General features: G+C 37.0%; 1 protein-coding gene across 16 annotated transcripts in view; it reads left to right on the plus strand.

Moving 5' to 3' along the window:
* The first annotated feature begins 1,822 nt into the window (after positions 1–1,822).
* Positions 1,823–24,137, plus strand: part of LOC18432581 (Tetratricopeptide repeat (TPR)-like superfamily protein) — an 82,342-nt gene continuing 60,027 nt past the window's right edge. For 14 of the 16 annotated variants that reach the window (XR_016053070.1, XR_002280654.2, XR_016053072.1 and 11 more), the window contains exons 1-3: positions 1,823–2,182; positions 2,269–2,421; positions 2,494–2,589. Coding sequence is in view for 12 of the 16 variants with exons in the window: in XM_020666255.2 (XP_020521914.1) it covers positions 2,084–2,182; positions 2,269–2,421; positions 2,494–2,589 (348 nt within the window). In the remaining 4 variants the exon portion in view is untranslated. The remainder of the gene's footprint in view (positions 2,183–2,268; positions 2,422–2,493; positions 2,590–24,137) is intronic. The other 2 variants (XM_088863475.1, XM_088863476.1) reach the window with 1 other exon arrangement.

Raw genomic sequence — 24,137 nt, forward strand, 5'->3', positions numbered from 1 at the left:
CTACAAATAAGTTATGAATAAATTTCATGGCATGATCTGCCCTACCGGGGCTCATCCAGTAAAAATAAAAGGAAAATACCATAAACCCCTCACTTTAAATTTTCTACATATATTCCCTACGATAAATTTTCATTTACACTTTAAAAGTTGTCACTATTTTCTTTACATTGACCCTTTTGAAATTTTAAATCATTTTGGATAAAAGTGCCCCACTAAGTCAAAAACAAAGTTTTGAAGTTTCATCGAGTTTGACCTTTGAGAAACTTTTCAAGCATAGGGAGGTCCGGGCTTGTAAGGGTCGAGCCGGCCGTAAACTTAATTTTGGTGTTTCTCTGAGACGGGTATTCAGAAAATAGTTTCTAAAGAGAAGGTATAAAGGAAACTATTTTCTTTATATTGACCTTTGTGAATTTTTAAATCATTTTGGATAGGGGAATAGTTTCTATTATTCCCCTGCAGGAAAGATCCCTAGCAGCCAGCCATCCAATTTTGATCAAGAGAGCCACTCACCGTTTGATTTTAGATCTGACGTCTCAAAGTATTTTATTTTTATTTTATTTATACAAATTGTATGAATATGAAATTTGGTTCGTACCGTATTCTCATTGGGGCACACCTATAAAAAATATTAAAAATAATTTTTCGATAAAATATAATGACCAAAATACCCCTTGAAACTTTCAAAGGTATTTTGGTTATTTTATTTTTTTTAGAAATATTTCGCTGCTGCGAGTTTAATAGAGGATTGGACGTACAAAATTTGGTGTCAAAATAGTTTACAGAAAAAAATTAAAAATAAAATAGTATAGAGACATGACCTTGTGATTGGAGCAATCTTAGCCCTCCATTTAGAATGGACGGTTGGATAAGAGGAAGCATATATGACCTTTGAGAAAGTTTTCAAGGATGTTCGGACCCGCAAGGGGTGAGTCTGCCATTAACTTAATTTTGGTGTTTCTCTAAGAGGGCTTATTTTCATCCAAAAATGAACTAAAAAGAATTCATCCAAGGGTTAATACAAAAGAAAATACTATTGTTTATAATGTAAATAGGAAACTATTAGGGTGGGTTGTTAACCTTCTCTTTTGAAAAAGGGCAAAAAAAAAAAAAAAAAAAAAAAAAAACATATTAGGGTTGGTCCCAGCGTACTGGAGTTCGGTGAAGGGAATTTTACGTAATTTTTTCAAAATAAGAAATAATTTAACCTTCAAGTTCAAAAGTATTTTGGTATTTTTTTATCAAAGATATTTTTCTATTGTTTTTATGGACACGTGCATACCCTAAATTTCACTATAAAATAATTTATAAAATGGCAAACGAAAAATAAAAATAGATGAAGTTTCTACGGGACATAAAGTTTATGAAAACAAAATAAATGCCTCACCTCAAATACTATCCGGAAAGCACTTTGAGCATAATAAATCTTCATGATGGCTCTAAAATCAAATTTCACTACCGATAACAAAATTTATAACTTAAAAAATGATACAGATTTTGAGGATCTATTAATATTTATAATCTATTTTTACTACCAACAATAAAATTTGAAACTAAAAAATAGTACAGATCTATTAACACTTATTTTGAGAGAGATATAAATGGTCTAGATGATTTGCTGTAATATATATTATTTTTAGAATTTGAAATTTTAACTTTTTTACATCTATAATGAGATTAATTGATTTAATAATTTTTTAATATTTGAATTACGATTTTTAATGAGTAAGAAGATAAGGCTTTACTTATTTTAATAGGGGCGCAACGCTTTCAAAAACATGTTCCAATAAACATATACTAGGGGCACACTCTTGGACTCGCTTGTAAGTTGTGACATTACGCTTGACGGTGGGGCGCGAGCCACAGTTTTGACACGGTTGTACCAGGCGGTTTTCCGTCCCCACACCGTTAGCTCCGTTGCTCGGTCTCTTTCGAGGATGATAACCTTCTTGACTCTCTTCACGTCACTTTCCTACCCGATCTTTCGTCTGGACTCTTGCTGAACTTCTGAGCGGTTTTTCCCCTGGACGGAGGCTCATTCTTTTCGCAAGAAGTTGCTGGGTGGTTTTCTGAGTCCAGAGAGGGAATGGAAGGAGAATCGACAGTGAAATTTGACCGGTGGGGTTCCCCTGTTACAACCACTTCTGATGCATGCATCTCCCTTATCAATTCCTACTATCACCAGGTCCATCTCGTTATCTCTATGCAGTTTCGTGCCCTCTGCTAACTGGAACGCATTTAATGGATTTTTGTGTTTTTTATGTTTGGAAGGTTTTGTGTTATGGAAGAGAGAGGAAGGTGATAATGGCCGCCATGGAAGAGGACAGAGAATGTGTTCTCGCAAACGCCTTGGCCGCTCTCTTTCTCTTCTCTCGTGACACTTCTGCGGCTTCCAGACATCTCCAGGTGGCTGCGGCTCGACTGGTCGGTTAGGCTTGGACCATCTTTTCTCCTTTTGTTTTCCTTTGCTTCCCTCTCATGAATAATTCGTCTCAGGGCCGTGCCACCTCCTATGAGAAGTTGTTATATGACTCAGTCTCTTCCATTATGAATGGAACCGATTGTGAAACTGTTGTTGCTCTCCATTCGAAGGTCCCTTTCATCTCTTTTCTCCTGCTGTTCTTTTTGTTTCTCGCTCTTACCATCATAGACATCAAGGCTGTTGCTGCAATCACATAAAGAACACATATCGTTATTCAAATTGATTGCTGGCAAATGAGGTGTTTGGCTAAAGAAATGAAATGGGTGAGGCTATTCCAAATTTTGCTAAGGCCTACGACCTAGCAATAGTAAACACCTACTTTAAAAAGCAAGATGAACACTTAATAACCTATAAAAGTGGATTGCATACAAGCCAGATACATTTCTTCCTAGTTAAGAAGATGGATCGACCATCATGTAAAGACTGTAAGGTTATTCCAAGAGAGAATTTGACTGCCCAATATAGGCTTGTGGTTATGGACATTTGCATAAAGATATGGAAGGAGTGAAATTAATAGGTATCCAAGAACTAGGTGGTAGAATTTAAAAAATGAGAAGATAGACTTATTTAGGGGTAAATTAGTTTTAAAAAAAAAATCTCAACATGAAGTCAATGTTATGTAAAATGAGAATAGCTAATTGTATTAAGAAAGTGGCAAACACCGTTTTAGGAGAATTTAGAGGGAAAAGAAATTTCGATCATTAAACTTGGTGGTGGAGTGATGAGGTTCAGAAGGCCATTAGCAAAAAACGATCATGTTGTAAAATTTGGCAATGTAATAGAAATGATCAAAACTTAGAAGAATATAAAAAGGCTAAGAAAAACTCTAAACAAATAGTAAGCAAGATTAAACTTAAGGCATATGATAATCTACGCAGTAAACTGGAAATAAAAAAGGTAAAAAGATGTCTTCAAATTAGCAAATGAAACAAAAAATGTAGGGATTTAAACCATATTAAACGCATTAAGAGTGAGGATCAAATAGTCTCGGTGAGGAATGAAAAGATCAACAAAAAGTGTAGTGTTTATTTTAAAAAATTATTAAATAACAAACAATATGGGAGCATAGTGGTAGAAGGAACTGTTGGCATAAATGAGGGTGGAGGTCATAGATACATTCATAAGATTAGGATATCAGAAGTGAAAGAAGCTTTGAAGAGGATGAAAATAAGAAAGGCTTTAAGACTAGATGTTATTCTAATAGAGGTTTGGAAGTGCATGGGGGAGATTGACATTGACTGGTTGACCAATCTGTTTAGAACAAAAAAAGTGTCAGACGAATGGAGGAAAACTACTGCGGTACTTACAAGAAAAAAGGAAACATACATAATTGTGCAAATTATTAAGGGATCAAACTTCTGACCCATACTATAAAGTTGTAGGAGAGATTGATTGAGCAACGACTAAGGCATGAAACGAATGTATCAGAAAACCCATTTAGTTTTATGTTAGGAAGGTCAACAATTGAGGCTATTTTCTTACTTAGGCAAGTGATTGAGAAGTTTAGGACGAAGGGAAAAGATCTCCACATGGTCTTTATTGATCTAGAAAAGCTTATGATAAAGTAGCTAGAAATTTGATTTAATAGTTGTTGAAAAAGAAAGGAGTCTCCAGGCACTACATTGACTTGGCGAGAAATATGTACAAGGGAGCCTTAACTAGTCTACGAACAATTAGTGGAGAGATGAATGAGTTTTCAGTGACAATAGATCTACAATAGGGGTTAGCATTGAGCCTATACTTCTTTGTCTAGTTACGGCCCACTTAACTAGGCACCTGCAAGATGAGGTACCATGGTGCATGTTATTCGCGGATGACATAGTTTTGATTGATGAGACCTGAAACATCATCAACACAAAGTTAGAACTTCAGAGGGATGTTTTAGAATCTAAAAGTTTTAAAATTAGCCGGATAAGGACAGAGTATATGGAATGCAAGTTTAGTAGGAAGTAGTTAAGATCAACAATCAAGAAATACCAAAGAGAGCACACTTTCAATATCTTGGATCGATTATCTAGGAAAATGGAGAGATTGATGAAGATGCCACATATAGAATTGGAGCTTGGTGAGCGAAGTGGAGATGTGCAATTGGAGTTTTATGTGATCGCCGCATACTAATGAAGCTGAAGGGTAAGTTCTATAGGACAATTGTGAGACCATCTTTACTTTAAAGGGCGAAATGTTGGGCGGTCAAAATACAACATACCCATAAAATGAGTGTAGTTGATAAGACGATGTTGAGATGGATGTGTGGAAAGACAAGAAGGGATAGAATTCGAACTGAATATATTCATGAGAATTTAGGTGTAACACCAATATGCAATAAGATGACAAAAAATGGACTTAGATGGGCTGGCCATGTGTGGCGCAGGCATAGTACAACACCTGTTAGGAGGTGCGAGTTAGTTCAAGTGGAAGGCTTGAAAAGGGCAAGGGTAGGGCCAAAAGGATATGGTTGAAATAGTGAGAAAAGATAGGGGGACTTATGGCATCACTGAGGGAATAACCCTTAATAGAGCAAAATGGCGGACCAAGATTCATGTAGCCGACCCGAATTAGTTGGGAAAAAGTCTAGTAAAATAAACTTGGACCTTCCTAAGCCAGGTGAATCGGAGAGTCCCAAGTCGAATGAGAGAGCTCTTAAATGTTATCTTAGAAAGTTTCTTAAGGTAGCCCACCATCTCATGGTCAATCGGAGAGTCCCAAGTCGAATGAGAGAGCTCTTAAATATTATCTTAGAAAGTTTCTTGAGGTAGCCCACCATCTCATGGTCAGATTTGGCAAACTCACTACTCTCTCCCCCACGAAAGCCAAAGGAAGAATGTCAAAGAAGAAAGATCCACATCATCCCACTTTTATAGAATTGTGGCCATAATTCTCTCCAAAAACTCTAGTAGGAAAGGGCCTCAAGTTCTTCTTGACACAAACGGACTATCTGCCTAGGAGTACCATGTCGATCATCTTCAATGTTTTATCATCAGAGCACACGGGCAGGAAAATGTCGTCCTACTAGCTAGGCCCTACTCAGGATTGAACGTCCAAGTAGCCCTTAAATAGGAACTCCCTTTAAGTTCCTCCCCAGAAGATAAAAGATAAACAAGAGACTTCCTTTAAATTCTCTCCAGCATCTATGCAAAGAAAAGGGATATGGAAAAGGAAAGAACAAAGCCGAGTGGTATATTGCAGAACTTATCTCCATTGTAGAGAATTTCATCAGATTGATACTACGGTCCAAAATCTTCAAATCAGCTCATTTCAACATGAAAATGAAAAACCACACTAATGATTTCTATGGTGGAGGTATTAACATTTAACTCACTCTTGACCTCCAAATTTCATATCTAGTTTTCATTTTTAGTTCATCTAGAGAAGTGTTTTAGCTGATTGTCCAAGTTTCAACTTTACTATCCATGAACCAATTTCTTGCCTTAAGATAGAAGGGATTCTCTACTAATTTTGACTCTCCAGAGGAGTTAAACATCCAATAGCATGACAAGAATACAAATATATTGAATGTCTTCATACTTATATGGTGTAGAAGGCAGCTAATGTGATATTTGGTTACGGAGTTGTAGTTATAAAATGTCAACCGTGTACTCAGATAATGAAAAGCATAACTACCCATTATCTAAAGAGAAACTTTTAGATTAATTACTCATGACTAAAAGAGAAATGTTTAGATTTGTTGTCTGACAAACGTTTACATTTGTTGTCGCTCTAGCTCGAAACCTTTAGATTTGTTGTTTGTGCCTAACTTGCAATGGTCTGATGCTGAAAATCAAGTGGTAAAAGAGAGAAGGAATTTAAATTGAATAAAGTAAATTGAAACATTGTTGATATTTTTATAAGTGGGTTTTTATTGGGAGTAGATAAACCTGGGCAAGTCATTAAAGTAGTGGCTACATAATCTTATGATTTTGAGAGTCTTATGTATGACTTAGTGATGCAGAAAAAATTATTCTAATTTTTTTTTGTTTTATTTTAAAAGATGTCTATTTTAATTAATCTTATCATTAGGAGTCTTATGTATGACTTAGTGATGCAGGAAAAATTATTCTATTTTTTTTTTTGTTTTATTTTAAAAGATGTCTATTTTAATTTTTGTTTTGGGGTTTATTTTTAGCTTTTAAAGTTTCTGGAAGTTTAGTATTGTTTAGGGGTATTTTAGAGACTTAAATGTTTGCTTGGGTCTTAAGTTAAAGTTTAGAGTTTCATAGGCTTATAAAACGTTGGATGTCACATTTTGGGATGCTTATGTTATTGGAATGAATTTTATTTTATGAAAAAATAAAGTTCTCTTGGCTTGATTTATAACCGTGTTTTTTCTCTATTATTGCTAATTTACTTGTTTAAGCCTCATAAAAAGGGTGGTGGATTGAATTTTCCACCTTACCTTCCTGCATCAAGGATTTCGGGAAGAAAGTCCTTTCCCAGTTTCTTGTCTACTACTCGTGGTGTAATCATGCTGCATTGGATCACTAAATCCTCCCATGGTCAGTAAATGTAACTTTTGGCTCTTCTTCCTCATGTTCCTCATCATAAACATGGACTCCATCAAATTATAGCTTGCTGTCCTCTTCAAGGAACTCCTCTGCAAGGTTCACAAATTTTCTATTCTGGCACCAATAGTAGATGTGTCCAACTCTTGAACACTTAATGCACTTAATGATGCTAATGTTTGGGTGATTTGTGTGACTAGAACTGGCCCCAATGCCTGTTGTATCCTGCTGTTTGGACAGGCCAGCAAGTCGTGGCGACTGTCAAGCCACCAAAGATAGAGAACATTTTTGTGGGTTAACATGCATAGTAGTTGCAACAACTATGCATAACTATTACATTACTGTTACAGCAAGAAATGCATGACTGTTACATGACTATTTCAGCAAGAAATGCATGATCGTTACAATAAGAATCCATAATAATCATTGTAGGCTTAATGGCGTGGGGCTCATAACAATCACTACACTCCCCCTCAAGTTGGAGCATATATATCATTGATGCCCAGCTTGTCCAAAGTGTCCTTTAGCTGAACTCAATTTAGGGCCTTAGCATGTCTGCCAATTGATTCTCAGATCGAACAAATGGAGTGCATATTTTCTTTGGAGCAACCTTTTCTCTAACAAAGTGACAATCGACTTTAGTACGCCTAGTTCGTTCACGAAATACAAGATTTGAAGCAATATAAATTGCGACCTGATTATAACAATGTAGACGAATAGTAGCTGATACATTAACACCCATCTCTTGAAGAAGCAAAGGCAAGCAAATTATTTGATATGTGGCACTTGCATTGCTGGATACTCCGTTTGTGCTGAAGATTAAGCTACAACACACTGCTTCTCGCTCTCCCCGGTGACTAAATTACTACTTGTTGTCGAAAAGTAGCGATTGGTGGATCATCAAACAAGAGAATACCTAGCCCAATATGCATCGCAGAAACCTTGTACATCAAGGTGGCCATGACTGGTATAAAGTAGCCCTTTTGTTGAGCGGATTTCAAATATTGTAAAATGCAATAAACAAATTCTAAGTGATGAGAGCATGGTGCACGTGTAAATTGACTTGCCACATTTATAGCATATGTAACGTTGGCCATGTATCAGTCAAATATATTAGTCTACCCCAGTGGTTTAAAAAATGGATAGGTGGCCCAGATCGGGTACCCCAAAAACCCATCCGGATCGGTGAATTGGAGATCTGGATCGGGAATCGACTGAATCGGTCTGATTAAGCTTTAAAAAAAATCTAAATTTTTTTTAAAAATTCATTATAAATGTTGTTTTTAGAAATCCAATTAGAAATCGGGGTACTACATTATTAATTTTCATTTTTTTCATCAATATGTGAATATTAAGATATTTTTTCTCTGTATGAACTTATTTTAACCATTAAATTACATCACATAAAATAAAAATCATAAAACCAGTGTTTTAAAAATCGCCCTAGTCAATACGGAATTGGCCGATTCGCATCGGGAGTCGGTCATCCTGTGTCGGTTCTTTTGTAAAGTCGGGAATTGTTCGGTTCTAGAGAGGAACTGGCGATTCTGCACAGTAAATCGCCTGGTTCTTCATGTCATGATGTTAGGACCCACAGTCAAAGGGCATTTTTGTAAAATTCGGGGAATTTCGAGGCAAAAATCGTCAGAGACCGGGAGCCCACCGGTCCGTACATTTTGCGCGGACCTAAGTTCTTTCACGCACGTGTGCTCATGATCCACACGCTTCGCATAATCTCATTGCTTCACACGCTCTACAAACGGTGAGTACAAAGAACTATTTATTTATATACATTTGCCTCTCTCTCTTTGATGTGGGACTATGTGAATAGGTAATACCTTAAAATGTTCATATATTATATATTTTGTTAACGGTTTTTTAACATTAAGTTGCAAGTGTTATATCGGTTATTGCATGTCCTCATTGTGAGATGGACGCAGGTTTGATTCCTCTCGTTGATGAGCTGTTTTTTTTTCTCTTTTTTTTGTCAAATTATTTTTTTATCAAAAAAATTAAAGGTTTTTTGTAAAAAGATAAAAATAAAAGGTTTTTATCAATTTCGCTTTTTGTCAAATTTTTGTCTTATCAATAAAATAAAGAGTTTCGTGTAAAAAAAATGAAATTTTTTGTCAAATTTTTTTCTTATAAAACAAATTAAAGGCTTTTTCTAAAAAATAAAAATAAAAGGTTTTTATCAATTTTGCTTTTTGTAAATTTTTTTTTCTTATCTACAAAATAAAAAGTTTCGTATAAAAAAAATGAAAGGTTCTTATCAATTCTTTTTCTTGTCAAAAAAAAATAAAAGGTTTTTGTAAAAAAAAAAAAAAAAGTTATTGTCAAAAAAAAAAAAAGTTCTTATAAAAAAAAATACAAGTATTTTTGTCAAAAAACCTCGTTTCTTATTTTTGTTAAAATAAGTTCATATTTTTGTCAAAAAAACTCATTTCTTATTTTTTTCAAAAATACAAGTATTTTTGTTAAAATAAGTTCATACAGAGAAAAAAAACTCAATATTCACATATTGATGAAAAAAATGAAAATTAATAATGTTGTACCTTGATTTCTTATTGGATTCTTAGAAAACAACATTTTTAATGAATTTTAATAATTTTTTTAGAGCTTAATCCCACCGATTTTCGATTCGAATCGCCGATTCACCGATTCAGATGGGTTTTTGGGGTGCCCGATCCGGGTCACCGATCCGTTTTTTAAACCACTGCATAGAACTATCATGGATGAAGTATATAATCATACATGGACTACAATAAATAATGGTTTTTTGATAAGAACCTTTTAGTGTTTTTTGACAAAAACCTTTTAATTTTTTACAAGAAATGTTTGTCGTATTACATTTTGTTTTTTTTTTAGCAAGAACCTTTTTTTTTGACAAAAAATACTTGGTGTATTATTTTTTTTTTATAAGAACTTTTTTTTTTTGACTAACTTTTTATTTTTTTAACAAAAACCTTTTATTTTTTTGACAAAAAAAGAAATTTGGCAAGAAAAAAGAATTGATAAGAACCTGTCATTTTTTTATAAGAAAATTTTTATTTTATTGATAGGAAATTTTTTTACAAAAAGCGAAATTGATAGAAAAACCTTTCATTTTTTTGATAAGAAAAAAATTTGAGAAAAAAAATGAAAAAAACAACGTTTCCTCTATGAGAGGATTCGAACCAACGTCCTCCACACGATGAAGGTATGTGATAATCGGTATGCCACATGCAACTTAGTGTATTAGATGCGCAGACAAAATACTATAATATATTAATGTTTCAAATTAATACATTTTCACATTATCCCGGTCGAAGAGGTAAACGGAAATGTTGGTAAATAAATACTTCTTCGTACTCACCAAGGATAACGCGTGCAAAGCAATGAGGCCACATGGCGGGGTGTGCGTACGGTAGTTTCCTCTAGTTCTTAACCTATTTTACCTTGAAATTTACAAAAATGCCCATGACTCACACTGTAGAAGAATCGGGCGGGTCATGCACATTGTAGAAGAAGCGGACAGATTATGATGTCATGAAGCGAAGAATCGGAAGATTCATGACGTCACCAGCCGATTTATGGCATTGAATCGCCGGTTCTTCTCTAGAATCGGGCGATTCCCGGTTTTACAAAAGAATCGACACGGGATGACCAATTTTCGGTTCGAATCGGCCGATTTCGTGCCGACTCGACGATTTTTAAAACGCTGGTCTACCCACTAATCTCAGATATATGTCAGGGTTACTCAGAGGCTCTGATTGCTGATCATACAAATTGTGGTTAACCTCAATGGGAGATTCTGCTAGTTGCCTCCAAGCATTCCTATGTCATTAAGGAGATTGAGAGTGTACTTTCTTTGAGACAAAAAAATTCCTTGTTTAGACCTTAGCCACCTCTATTCCAAGGAAGCATTTCAATGGACCAAGATCCTTGATGTCAAAAATACTTCTTAAGAAACCTCACTTTTGAATCTCGTGATCACTATTTTTTGGAAGCACTATCTATCTACATACGCTATCAGTATTGTGGTAGAACAAGAATCTCTTTCAACAAATGCAAAATGGTCTGAAACACTTCTTTGAAATTCGACTGACATACTGGCATACTGAATTTTTCGAACCAAGCCCCAGGTTATTGTTTCAGTCCATATATAGCTTTTTGCAATTTATAGATCTTCCTTTTCTCCCCATGAAGATAAAACCTAGGTGGTAATGCCATATACACTTCCTCTTGCAGATTTCCATGAAAAAAGATATTCTTTACGTCTAATTGATGGAGTGGTCATTTCCTGTTTATTGCGATATATAAAAGTACCCATATTAATTTCAATATTGTCACATGAGCATAAGTCTTCTAATAGTCAACCCCATATAACTATGTAAAACCCTTAGCCATCGGATGAGCTTTGTATCTCTCAATCGAACGATCTGGTTTGTGATTCAGGGTATACATCCACCTGCATCCACATACATGGTGTCCTTCTGGCCGATCAATTATATCCCAAGTTAGCTGCTTCTCTAAGGCAATCACTTCCTTAATCTTGGCCGCTTTCCATTGTAGATGAGCCAATGCATCTACAACATTGGTGGGGATAGGAGCAGAGGAAGTAGAGCAAAGGTATGCATGAAAGTAAGGTTAAAGTGAATCATAAGAAACAAACCTACTAAATTAATGAGAAGTACAAGTCCTTTTTTCTTTTCTTACGGCAATAGGTAAATTGAGTGGAGAAGGCTGAGGTAGAAGGAGAAGTACTTGATGAGTCAACGCCATGGGGTTGATCATTAACATCAGATTTTCCCTTGTTCTTTTTTCGGTATACACGTTTAGTTGTTTCTTAGTAGATTCCAGTTGTTCCTTGTTTGGATTACCGGAACTCTTTGTGATCATTGGAAGATCGATAGGATTATCGGGTGTCATAGTGGATATCAAATCTCTTTGGGATGCCAAATAAGGTATAGTTCTCAAAGAAGGTAACATCCTTTAAGACATATTTTCTTTTAGTTTCCGGACGATAACACTTGTATCCTTTTTGAGAGTTCGAGTATCCTAGGAACACAAATCTGGTAGGTTGAGGTCCCCGGGTATGCTCGAAGCAGACAAAACCAATGATTTTTGGTGGAAGGGAGAACAAAGGAAGTGCATGGTGGAGAAGTTTGAAAGGATAAGCTCCATTTTGAATATGTGTAGGTATTCTATTGATCATATTGGTAGTAGTAAGAACTACTTCATCGTAATATTTCTTAGGAAACTTCATTTTTATTGAGATGCATCTCACCACTTCTAACAAGTGTCCATTTTCCCGTTCTGCCACACTATGCTACTGTGGTGTGTAGAAATACAATGTTTGAGTTTCTATACCATGTTCTAGAAAATAATTTTTTTAATGCATTGTATAGATACTCTCATGCATTATTAGAACAAAAAGTTTTTTCTATTTGGGTCCATACTCAGTCTGAATCATATTATGAAATATTTGAACTACTAAAGGTACTTCATCTCTATTTTTCTTAAGATAGATCCAAGTATAATGAGAGTAGTCATAAATGAATGAGATAAAATGGCAGTATCCATATACAAAAATTAGCGGAGCAGGCCCCTAAACATCAGAATTAACAAGATAGAATGACTTGGAACTTTTATTTTAACTAGAAGAAAGGAGGTTATGCCATGTTTAGACGATTGACAAGTGACATTTTAACTGAGGAACATTCAAAGAAACAAACATATGTGCGAACAATAATTTTAAAGATTTTAGAGACATATGGCTTAAGCAGGTGTGCACAAGAGGACTTGCTCATGACTTTGAGACTCAGAGCTGAGAGCAGTTGAAGTGTATCCCATGTTGAATGGTTACAACTCATTGTCTTCATGACCACCACCAATTGTCTTCCTTGTTTCAGGTCCTAAAAAACACAATGTAAAATGTGACAGTGCCATTTAGTTGTTTTGTCTGCTGCTAACATAAAGAAGATTGGAAGGAAAAGAAGCCCCATGTATTACAAAGGGTAAGGGCAAGGATGAAGAAAGTTTATATTTGCCACCGTAGAGGCATTGGTTGTGGATCCATCAACAAGTTTAACTTCACGAGAAGCAGGACAAAAAGACGAGAACCCAACTTTATTACCACTTATATGGTTAGTAGCCCCTGAGTCAATGATCCAGGGTGTAGAAGAGGTGGAGTTGGAGGCATGGCTTGTAGTTGCATATGTACCTGGCTGCTCTATTGGAGTGTTAGAGTTGAGGGAAGCCTTGAGAGCTGTCACTTGATGCTGTAAATCTTTGATGGCCTCATCTCTTGGATCCGATACCTTGGGTTGTGTGGCTGAGTTTTCCTTCCCTCGCTCGATACAATATGGACACTTGCATTCTTGATATTGTTCTCAAGTGTGGATGCAAGTTCTAACAGTGCTCTCAGGTGTGCCTCCTCTTACCACAATGTGAGCATTACAGTTTCTCCTTGTCAGCTGGAGAAAGTGGACACAATTTAATCCTTTGATACCCACTTTTCCTTGCTTGAAGCTTGTTGCAAAGGCTGATTGTTTAGGATGGATGTTTGAGTTTTGTCCTTCTGCAATAGCCTTTTTACTAGCACCCACTCCTACATAATTATAGACTGATTGAAGAGAAGGCATTTTGTCCTTTCCTAGAATTTGCTCTCGGAAGCTCAGAGTCAGGATGTAGGCATGCTAAAGATTCTTCGTTGGTCAGCCTATTTTTTAATGTCATCAATGTTGGAATTAATAGGGTTTTCCCACTTATGCCTTAATATCCCTAAGCACTCTTCCATAGTGATTTCTCCTTGTTGCAAATTTGCTATTTCGAACCCTAGCCATATCATCTTGTTGTATGTCTTGGTTACCACCACTCATATATCCGTTGTAGTCTTAAGAAATAGCAGCCCCTACTGATACTTGTTGCATGGAATGAATGAGCCATGCTACTATTTTCATGTCCTCACTTCCCATTCATCATGGGATCTCTATCGCTTGTGGGAGGCTCTTTGACCTTTTTGTGACAGAACCCAATTTCCTCCGACTTCCTATGAACATTTTGGTAGATTGAGACCATTCTAATAGGGCTGAGAAATTTTCATATCAGGTCCGGATCCGAATAGTCTATATCCGTTTCGGATGTGATCGGATCCATAATATTTTCGAATTTGGATCCAGATCAGTTCCAATATTACGCCTTCCTATTTGGGTTAATTTTGCTCTTATTTGGGTTAATTCTGCTCTACTTCCAGCCCATAGAAATCCTTTTCTCCTATTTACTTTCTCTCTCCCTCTCTCTCTCTCTCTCTACCTCTGTGTCGCCATATAAAGTGGCCTTTTATTTCTCTCTTTTACTTGTAACATAAACAAACCTCTCTCTGTTTTTCTTTGTGTTGTTGTTTAGAAAGATTAGAAAGAGGCCTTCCTCTCTCTAAGCTGTTGAGTATAGAAACATCTCTGTCTCTGTCTTTCTCTCTCTCTCTAGGATTTTGATTGTTACGGAGAAGAAAGATGAAGGAGGAGCAAGCGAGGTCTCTGTTACATTCATCAAATTAAAAATAAAGTCGTTACAAACTCCATATCCTTACATCCATCATTCTCAAATAAAAAAAACCCATATCCTTACATCCATCAAATTAAAAATAAAATCCATAGAATTTCATCTTTCTTAAATAAAAGAAACCCCATATTCTTACATCCATCAAATTAAAAATAAACATCATGGAATTTCAAAACATCTATAGAATTTCATCATTCTCAAATCAAGGAAACCCCATATCCTTACCTCCATCAAATTAAAAATAAACATCATATAATCATATAAAAAAAACACCATATCCATACATCAATAAATTTCATTACGAGAAACCCCACCAAAAGTAAGATCCGTCAAGGGTCACTTTCAGTTCCACCTCACTTCCTCCACTTAGCATGCATCACTTATGTGAAAGGACTGGTGTGATCTAGCCGATAGTATATAATAATTTTGTTCTTTCTTTTCCAATTATTTTTCTTTTTTTCAAGGCATTGATCACTCACAAGTAGTCCTTTTACAATATAATAACTTCAAATAAAATAAAATAAAAGAATACAATAGGATCTCAAGAACTTGAAGCCATTCAAACCTCACTTTTCATTAACAAAAGAAAAGACACAAATATGCTAGGAAATAAAAGACACAATAATATAATATGGAAGAAACAAAAGAGGGTGCCGGAGATTACTTCAATCGGGCTTCTTACACCCCACACTGAGTCACCATTTTTCGATGGCGTGTGATCTAATGATCAACTTTCAATCTCAACCGGGAAAGCAAGTTTGGACAGACAACACCAATGGAACATGAACCCTTTTGATCACAAAACTCAAACACTAGATTAATCCCCTTAGCAACCTAGTTTGAGGGAGATGCTTCTCTTTTTTACCACAATCCTATTGTCTAAACCGCAATAAGAGATGAGAGATCATGAGAGAGATACCATGAAAGAGATGACAACTCTCAATAGCTTAAACCCCTTAGGTTCTTTCACAATGTGGGAGAGAGAGATCTCAAAAATGAGAGAGTGGGGCGTGCTTCCTTTAGGCTTTCATGAGAGAGAGAGAAACTTTATTAAGAGAGAGATATTCTCAGTGGGGCATGCCCCTTTTGGTAGGTTAAGAGAGAGAGATAGAAAGATAAGGTGCAAAGATTTTGGATAGAGACAATCCCTTTTTAATAGTGTTTGATCAAGATTATCTTAGGGTTTTCCTTGGGTTGCCACTCAAGTGAGATTGAATATGCACCATTGATCTTGGGTGACTTGTGGAGTTTTGAGCTCTCCATACCATAGATGGACCATCAACATCCTATGGAAGGTGTTAGACCATTATCCCCCACTTCCCAAACCATTTTCCCATCAATTAATTCAAATGATAAATTTATAGATTATAATATTATCCTTTCTTATTTTATGCATAAGCCTACTCATACATACCAAAATATCATTCAAAATTTTCTCAAGGCTTAAGCTTACTTAAAACAACACAAACTTATCTCTCAAGCGTAAAGCTTGATCTCCACAAAATAGAAGGTTTCTCTAGGTGGGGCGTGTCACCTATTTGGGCACATAATGGGCCCCACCTAACATGCAATGGTGGGCCCAATAGATCTATTGGGCCTTCCATGCAATTATATTATTTTTATAATTTAAAAAAACGCAAAATTATTATTTGAATAATTAAATCATTATAAAATCAATATCTTTTTTTTTATAAATCCAAATTTGATAAATAAAATATTAAGAGATTCAGAAAACTTCAAATAATAATTCTAAAAATAATATATTATTAAAATAAACAAAATAAGAAGACTTTGATGGGAAAAGGATCCATATGGTCTAGGAATAAATATCCACTGGGATACTCCATGTCCAACCACCAACTACAAACCACATATGCTTTCTCAAATTGACCCAGCGTTGCACATGACCCACAGTCCATGCAAGGGATCATTAGTGGGTCACCAAAGTCTAGCCAATGCGCAAGGGGTCACAGTTCTAGTATATGGATTTCAAGTCATCTTTTGGAGACGAAACCAAAGCCATCCTGACTTGATACAATCCATAGCACAATGGTGCACAGGGGGTATCTCTTGCACATGCACACGTTTCACCCTGAAAGGTGGTTTACTTTATCGAAAATGGCTATCAATGTGCATCCCGTGTGATGGTACAACTGATAAGGCTTTAGTCGTGTCTCTGAAGGCCTCCATCACACACAAGGGTCACACAGTCCTTCGGCTCTCATCCGGGCATACTACGACTTCATCAAGGGTTAACCCACTAAACCCTCCTCGGTTATAACTCTATGCCTAGGTACCTTGGTTTTTTTCGAACCAGACTGACCTAGCACATTAAGCACAGTTCAATATCAACAAACATCGTATGCTTAATATGGTCCACATGGGACCACACTCCTATTGAGTTCATGTTCCACTATATTTTTTCATTTTACAAGCACTCATAAGTCCTTTAATGGCCACACTCACCCAACATTATGTTGAACACCTATGGAGAGAGAAGATCACAAGGAATCATTGAAATAAAAAATTCACAATCCAGAGAAAGTTTAAAAAATAAGAAACATAACAATGAGAAACAAAACACTCATAACAGTGGATAAAAAATCACAATCTAGAGAGTAAAAAATTAGATCAGAGTTTTTCCATCCACACAAACAAAATCTAGGGTTTGGGACACCAACAATTTTCAGTTTTGGTTTCTAGAAGCACACATCACAGAAATTTCATAGAAAGAAGAAACAACTGTTGTTGTTTTTTTCCCGTACCTACTAAAAACATATAAGAAAGATCAAGATTTGGGAAGAGAGAGAAAGTTGTATAGAGATGAGAGAGGAGAGGAAAAAAGATTTAGGATTTACTTGATCGATTTGGGGTTTTTAAGGGATTCGAAGATCTTGAACAACAATAATAAATAAATAAATTAAGAAATGAGAGAGATATCTCAAATTTGGCGGATTTTATAGGTTCGTCAGATGGTCCCTCTATTAAGCCATGACAATGCTCAGATTTGAGCACGGAAACTAAAGATCAATTTAGGGATGCTGTAGGGGATTCAAAGAGCTTCAACAAGAATCCAAAATCATAAAAAAAAACTGAGAGATGAGATAAATCTTGCCTTTGTCAGAAACATTTTTTCGTTCGCGAGAACCCTAAAGCCACTGATAATAGTAAATAAAAGTAGAGAATGGATTGGGCGTACCTGTTTGGAGCAACTGTGTTTCAATCGTAGAGGCATAGGCGCAGAGCAATGGTGGCTTGGCGCAGTGGAATGGCGTAGCGGCAGAGATGGTGGACGATCTGTGTTTTGTTATAGGGAGAGAAGTGAGATGGCTTGGCAATAGGCGCAGCAATTGTGGAGGGATGGATGGGTCATGGATTTACAGGGATTCATAGAAACCCTAGTGTTTATGTTTTGTTTAGAGAGAGAGAGAAGAGAGGATCCCTGCCGTCCATCTTCTATTAACCTACGGTGGAGATTAAGTTAAAATAATTGTATAACATATACATATATATATATATATATATAAATAAAAATATACTATTTAAAAAAATCGGATCGCATCCACCTATACCCAGATCCGATCCTGATTTTTATTTGGATTTGAATTTTGGATCCAGATTTCAGATCTAGAATTCGGGTTTTGAATCCGGATAGGGTAAATTCTCTGCCCTACATTCTAAGTAGTATAGCTTAATTGTGGTGATCATCAATCCTGGGTGGTCAGATTGACTGCTGCCCAAGGAAATATTTTGCTTCATATATGCTTTCCTTCTCGCTGGAACTATAGAAACCCTAAGGCTTTTTTTCAAGGTACTAATTCCTTAGTTTCAAGTGTGAAGCTGCTAATTTTGAGGGCACTGGAAATATAAGGTTGCTGGAAATATGAGGTCATTAAAAAAGAAAGGAGTTTGGGATAAAAACTTACTTATTGGTATAGGAAAACGAGATGATCTTGCTGGAAATAGAAGGTTGCCAATATTCTACAGCTTTGAGCCAAAGAAGGAAGAAAATTCATGATTCTAGGGTTTCTTGAAGTAATGGATATCCTAGGGTTTCAAGCCTTACTCTGATAGCTCGTTGAGATTGGGAGAGAAGAGGGAGATTAATATTCAGGCACAAGAGAAAGAAAATATATAGATGTCTTTTTTCACTCTCTACAAATTGTGGGGAAATGTGCCCTATGTATGCACTGATCTCTATGGGAGTTACAATACAAGTAGATCAACATGCATATGAGTGGCAACTATTATGCATGACTGTTATAGCAAGAAACACATGATTGTTTCATGATTGTTATAGCACAAAATGCATGCTTGTTACAATAAGAATCTATAGTAATTATTGTAGGCTTAATGATGAGGAAAGAAATTAGAAAAATTCAAAAGTTTAGTGTTATTATTATTTTTGTTTATTTTTCTCAGGAATAGGAATTGCCTTAGGGTAAGTTAAGTGGGAGGAGGGAGGATTTTGATGCACGAGTTCTTAAGTGGGAGTATTTTGGGGAATAGATTAGAACTAATCTTTTAGGAAGGATTTGGGAGGGGATAGAGAATCCCATGAGAGGAAATAGGAAGATAGACGTGAGAGAGGAAATAGGGAGAGAGAGAGAGAGAGAGAGAGAGATAAGGGAAAGGTACGTGATTTTTAGAGAGTTTTTTTTTTTGTGGGTTTTATTTATTTATTTATTTTTTCTTTCTTTTTTGTTAGTGTATTTGAAGGGGGGATGTTCTTCATTGTAAAGAGAAGAGATTGGAATTGAGTAAAGTTAATCTTGTGAAAAGATCTTTTTACGGTCGATTCCCTTGCAGACATTGAGAGATGATAGATTCTCTCACCTTTTATTATTATTTTTATTTAATTAGTACTTCCCTCTATTGTTATGCCCTCTCTCATGGTCCGTAAAGAAATCCACCCCAAAAAGATCTTTTTGCAAGATCAACTTTACTCAATTCCAATATTTTCTCTTTACAATGAGGGACATCTCCCCTTTAAATACACTTGGAGGAAAGAAAAAAATAATAATAAATAAACACAAAAAATGAACTCTCTCTAAAAGTCACGTACCTTTCCCTTATCTCTCTCTCTCGCACACACCTCTCTGTATTTCTTCTCTCACCTATCTCCTTGTTTCTTCTCATGTCTATCTTCATATTTCCTCTCACTGGATTCTCTATCCCCTCCCAAATCCTTCTGAAAAGATTAGTTTTAATATATTCCCTAAAATCCTCCCACATAACAACTCGTGCACCAAAATCCTCCCTCCTCCCACTTCACTTATCCTAGGTCAATTCCTATTCCTTAGAAAAATAAACAAAAATAATAATAACACTAAAATTTCTTTCTGCATCACTTAATCGGCATGGGGCCCATAACAGTCACTACACTTCCGATCTTAAACAGTATGTATAGTTCGTAGACTATACATATTCTTTAAAATAATACTCCATTTATTTATAGCCAGCAAGTAATGCAATTGTATTAAAAGTACAATTATGTTGCTATCTGGCTATAAATTAAGAAAATTATCAGTTTTGGTTGTTATCTCGATCCTTAAGGTTGGAATTGAGATCCCTAGCAGTAGGAATAGGTATCCCTCATAGTAAGGGTCGAGATCCCAAAATTCAAAAATCAAGATCCCTTTCTTGGAGTGTCAAAGTGAGATTCTAAAACGGATCGCCACCTATGTTGGGAGATGTTGACAACTATGGCTTGGTAAACCCACTCCCATTCTAAATTCAAATTTGCATGGTCACCACACAAGCTCATGCCTATGACATTTACACATTTCAAATTTGAATCCCACAATTCACAGTTAGTGTCAACACACCTGCCTTAAAGGTGGACTATGTGAGCAGCAAGTCAATACCGATTAAAATCTTTTCTATTTTTTCTATATGTATTGCCACCCGAATCACTCACAACTCACAACCGTCCAAATACAATATATAAACCAATTAAAATGTCAAGGACTCTCATTGGCTTGTCATTAAAACAAGATTATATTCGTAATGTAGATCTGAAAGTTATATAAAAGATGCAATTATATCAAGACAGCATAAAGCAGGAAATTACCGCATACCTTGCCTCATGTTACCCCCAAGGACTTCGTTCACTCCACACTGGGTCTCCTTTACCAATGGCGCACGAGATCTAGGTTTAAGAACTTGCCTCACAACTTGGGAAGCCTAGGCAAAACCAATAGGGAGCATGACATGGGATAAACTAGACCAAAGTTCAACACATGACATAAGGCCAAGACCTAGTGCTAGGCTTTTGTGGCTTGGGCATGCCACTCCTTAGGGTTTATTTTTCTTACCTAAACCCTAATGTTAGAGAGAGAAGAAGAGAGGGATTAGAGAGGGACGTTCCACCCTCCACCCTCCACCCTTTTGGCTCAAAGAGAGAGAGAGATTGAGGTTTCAAGTCTAGAGAATGAGTCCCCCATAGCTAGTTTATATAACATAAAGGCTAAGGTTTTTAGAGTTACGGTTTTACCATCATTTTGAGACTTAATCTTGACTTTTGATCTTGGAGATTGTGGGGTAAAGAGATCACATCCATTCATTCCGTAGACCATCCAACATGATTAAAGGAATGTGGTGGAACCATTTTCCCTCAGTTTTCATTACTCCATTCCCATCAAATATTGTGTAGAGAAAGTATTAAATCTATTTCAATTATTTTCCTACACTTTCTTTTTTGAAAACAATCAAAATCTTTACTTAAAACACTTTCCTAAAATTCTCAAATCAACCCATTAATTAATTGCCAAAATTAAAAAAATAAGAAAGTATAGAGGAGGTGGGGTGCACCACCCCTAAGGTGGCCATGTGGGCTCCACGCCCCACAATATGGTGGGCCCAATGGACCTCAATGGGCCCCCCAATACCTTAAATATAATTTTCAAATAATAAAATAATTTTTATAAAGCCTCAAAATATCTTTTTTTTCTTCTTGCGGATTAAAATAAATCTAGAAAATTGATTTTTCTATATTTAAGAAAATCATTTTTCAATAAAATAGAATACTTAGAGATGTTTAAAAATTCATTTTAATTATCTGAAAAATAATTAAAACATATTTAGGAAGATTTAATGGGAATTGGATCCATAGAGTTAAGATTACAACAAATATACTAAGAACTGCATCATCTTTAGAGATTTCATCTCACTGCATCTTCTCAAACTGGCTCAACAGTTCCCATGACCCATAACCCTTCGTAGGGGTTCATGATTGGACTATCAAAGTCAGCCAATACATGAAGGAGATACGATCCTATTTTACTGATTACAGGTCCCTCCCTGAGGACAAGTCCAGTCCCCATTTCAGTACTATGCTTCATGGGTCCTTCCAAAACAGTTCAGTGTTGCAAGGAGTTATCTCTGTCGCACATGTATATGTCATACACCCTTATCCAAATGGCCGCTTCCCTGACAGCTATCTAGTGTACATGCCTTGTGATGGTAATTATGAGGATTTAGGCCCTTGTCCTCTCAAGTCATCCATCACACACATGGGTCAAATTCATGTCCCTCGGCTAACTGTCATAGGTACAACTCTTGACCTCATTAAGGAATAACCCCACATCAAAACCCTTGTCGGTTGTGCTCATACAATGCTCAGGACTACGAGTTTTTAGGCATCACCTTGAGCCATAGCCTGTCGAAACTCAGGTGAGTCTAGGTATTAGAAATGTCTCACAGTCTAGTGTGGACCAAACTCCTACCGGAGCCAATATTTAATTTCAGTACATGCTCTCATAAGGCCTTTAAATGGCCACATAACCCCAACAGCACTGCCTAGCTAGATTTATGATCTACCGCCTCTTACACATGGTCCATGCCCATGTTCCATCAGGTTAGGTTGCCTATGGGCGGACCAACCAATCCTTAGTTTATTGGTCTCGGTGGTCCACCAAGTCCCACCAACTTAGCCATTTGTCTGTTCCACTAGCCCACAACCTTACACCCGGGGTCTGTGGCTTTAGCCACATTTGCAGGCACATTTGTGCACCAACGCACTAGCCTCACCCCCTGCCCACTGTCGGTCAAGGCTAAAGGTACTTCCCCTCGTATATGTTTGTCGACCTAAAGATTTGGTGCTTCATGAGACATTACTGTACCTCTCAAATTATCTCAAGTCGATATTACAAATTGTTATGTCTCTTAGGGGTTCCACGTGCCCCACTTAGCTTGCATACATGACACTAAGGGAAGGTGTCTGACAATCCTCACCCACCTTAACTTTGATGTCCTTGTCGGATGCTTGTCCTGCACCGATCCCAATATAAGGCGGCTTTGGCCCAAGGCTCTGACATACTTGTTTGGACAAAGCCGCTTGCTAAGTTTTTCTTCTCTATTTCAGGTTTGCCACTTGCTCTAGTCTCTCTACTCATGCACATAGTTGGGTCCTTGACTCTTGTGCTGGCACCATGTGCTCCAATGGGTTATTGGTCAGGTCCACTACTGCCGCCCAAACACCTCATGTGGCCCTTATGAGGAAGGCCCCAGACCAGCCTTACCGTAAGTACGATGATATCTGTGGTACTCATGTCAACTGCCAAATCTCCTCTTCTTTTCCCACTTGGACTAGGTGGATGTCCCCTCGCATCACACAACTCATTAAGTATATCTCTTTCAGGTGCCCACATGGGTTATTGGTCAGGTCCACTACTGCCACCACGGCCCTAACACCTCATGTGGCCCTTACGAGGAAGACCCCAGACCAGCCTTACTGTAAGTATGATGATACCTGTGGTACTCATGTCGACTACCAAATCTCCTCTTCTTTTCCCACTTGGACTAGGTGGATGTCCCCTCGCATCACACAACTCATTAAGGATATCTCTTTCACCTGTGGAGCAGGGTGACATGCCACTGGCTCACCCTTACCAATGATGGTGTATCTCATGACGACCCCACTTGAGTCATCATTGGTTCCGTTGACTCGCCAGCTTTATTGATCCTTAGCTTGGAGTCTTCTCAGGCCTGTACACTGACCCCTACCAGCTGCCATGCATATAGTAGTTGCATTGAGTGGGCCTATGCATGGGCCCCTTCAACTTGTAGAGCCACATTGAAGGGATGATTTTTTGGGTCATCTCTCACCCTGTAATCAACCTTGCATATGAAGCAGTCTGAGAAAGCTTTTGGGATGCCTTTTCTCTTTGGTTGCTCCCGTCTCAGGTCTGGCCCCATTGTGGGGCACCACTCTCTTGGCATTAGCCCTCAAAGGCCCATTCTTGTAGGTTGAATATAACTCGCAACGACGTTTGTACTCTCCTAGGCCCTCAGCTACGGCCATAACAGTGGGCAAGTTGCCTTGTCAACTCTACCTAGGCCCAACTTGACAGACTCAACATGAAGTTGAACAATCAAACATCCTCTGTCATGGTCCTAATGTCAGTATTTACTCCAATTGGTCCTTGAGGTATTTGATATGCTTCCGAATTTCAGTTGAGACGCCATCAGCTATGAGGACATCAACCAAGATCTGATTCCGATTGTCATGGGATGTGATCTTTCTCTTAGCCAAACCCTGTGATGATAGCCAAAGTCGAACCTGGACTGAGGGAAGGCCAATCTTCCACAAACATACACAAGAGGACTGGAGC

The sequence above is a fragment of the Amborella trichopoda genome, chromosome 3, assembly GCF_054954075.1.
Source record: "Amborella trichopoda isolate Santa Cruz 75 chromosome 3, AtrichopodaSantaCruz75HAP2 v2.0, whole genome shotgun sequence".
Taxonomy (NCBI): domain Eukaryota; kingdom Viridiplantae; phylum Streptophyta; class Magnoliopsida; order Amborellales; family Amborellaceae; genus Amborella; species Amborella trichopoda.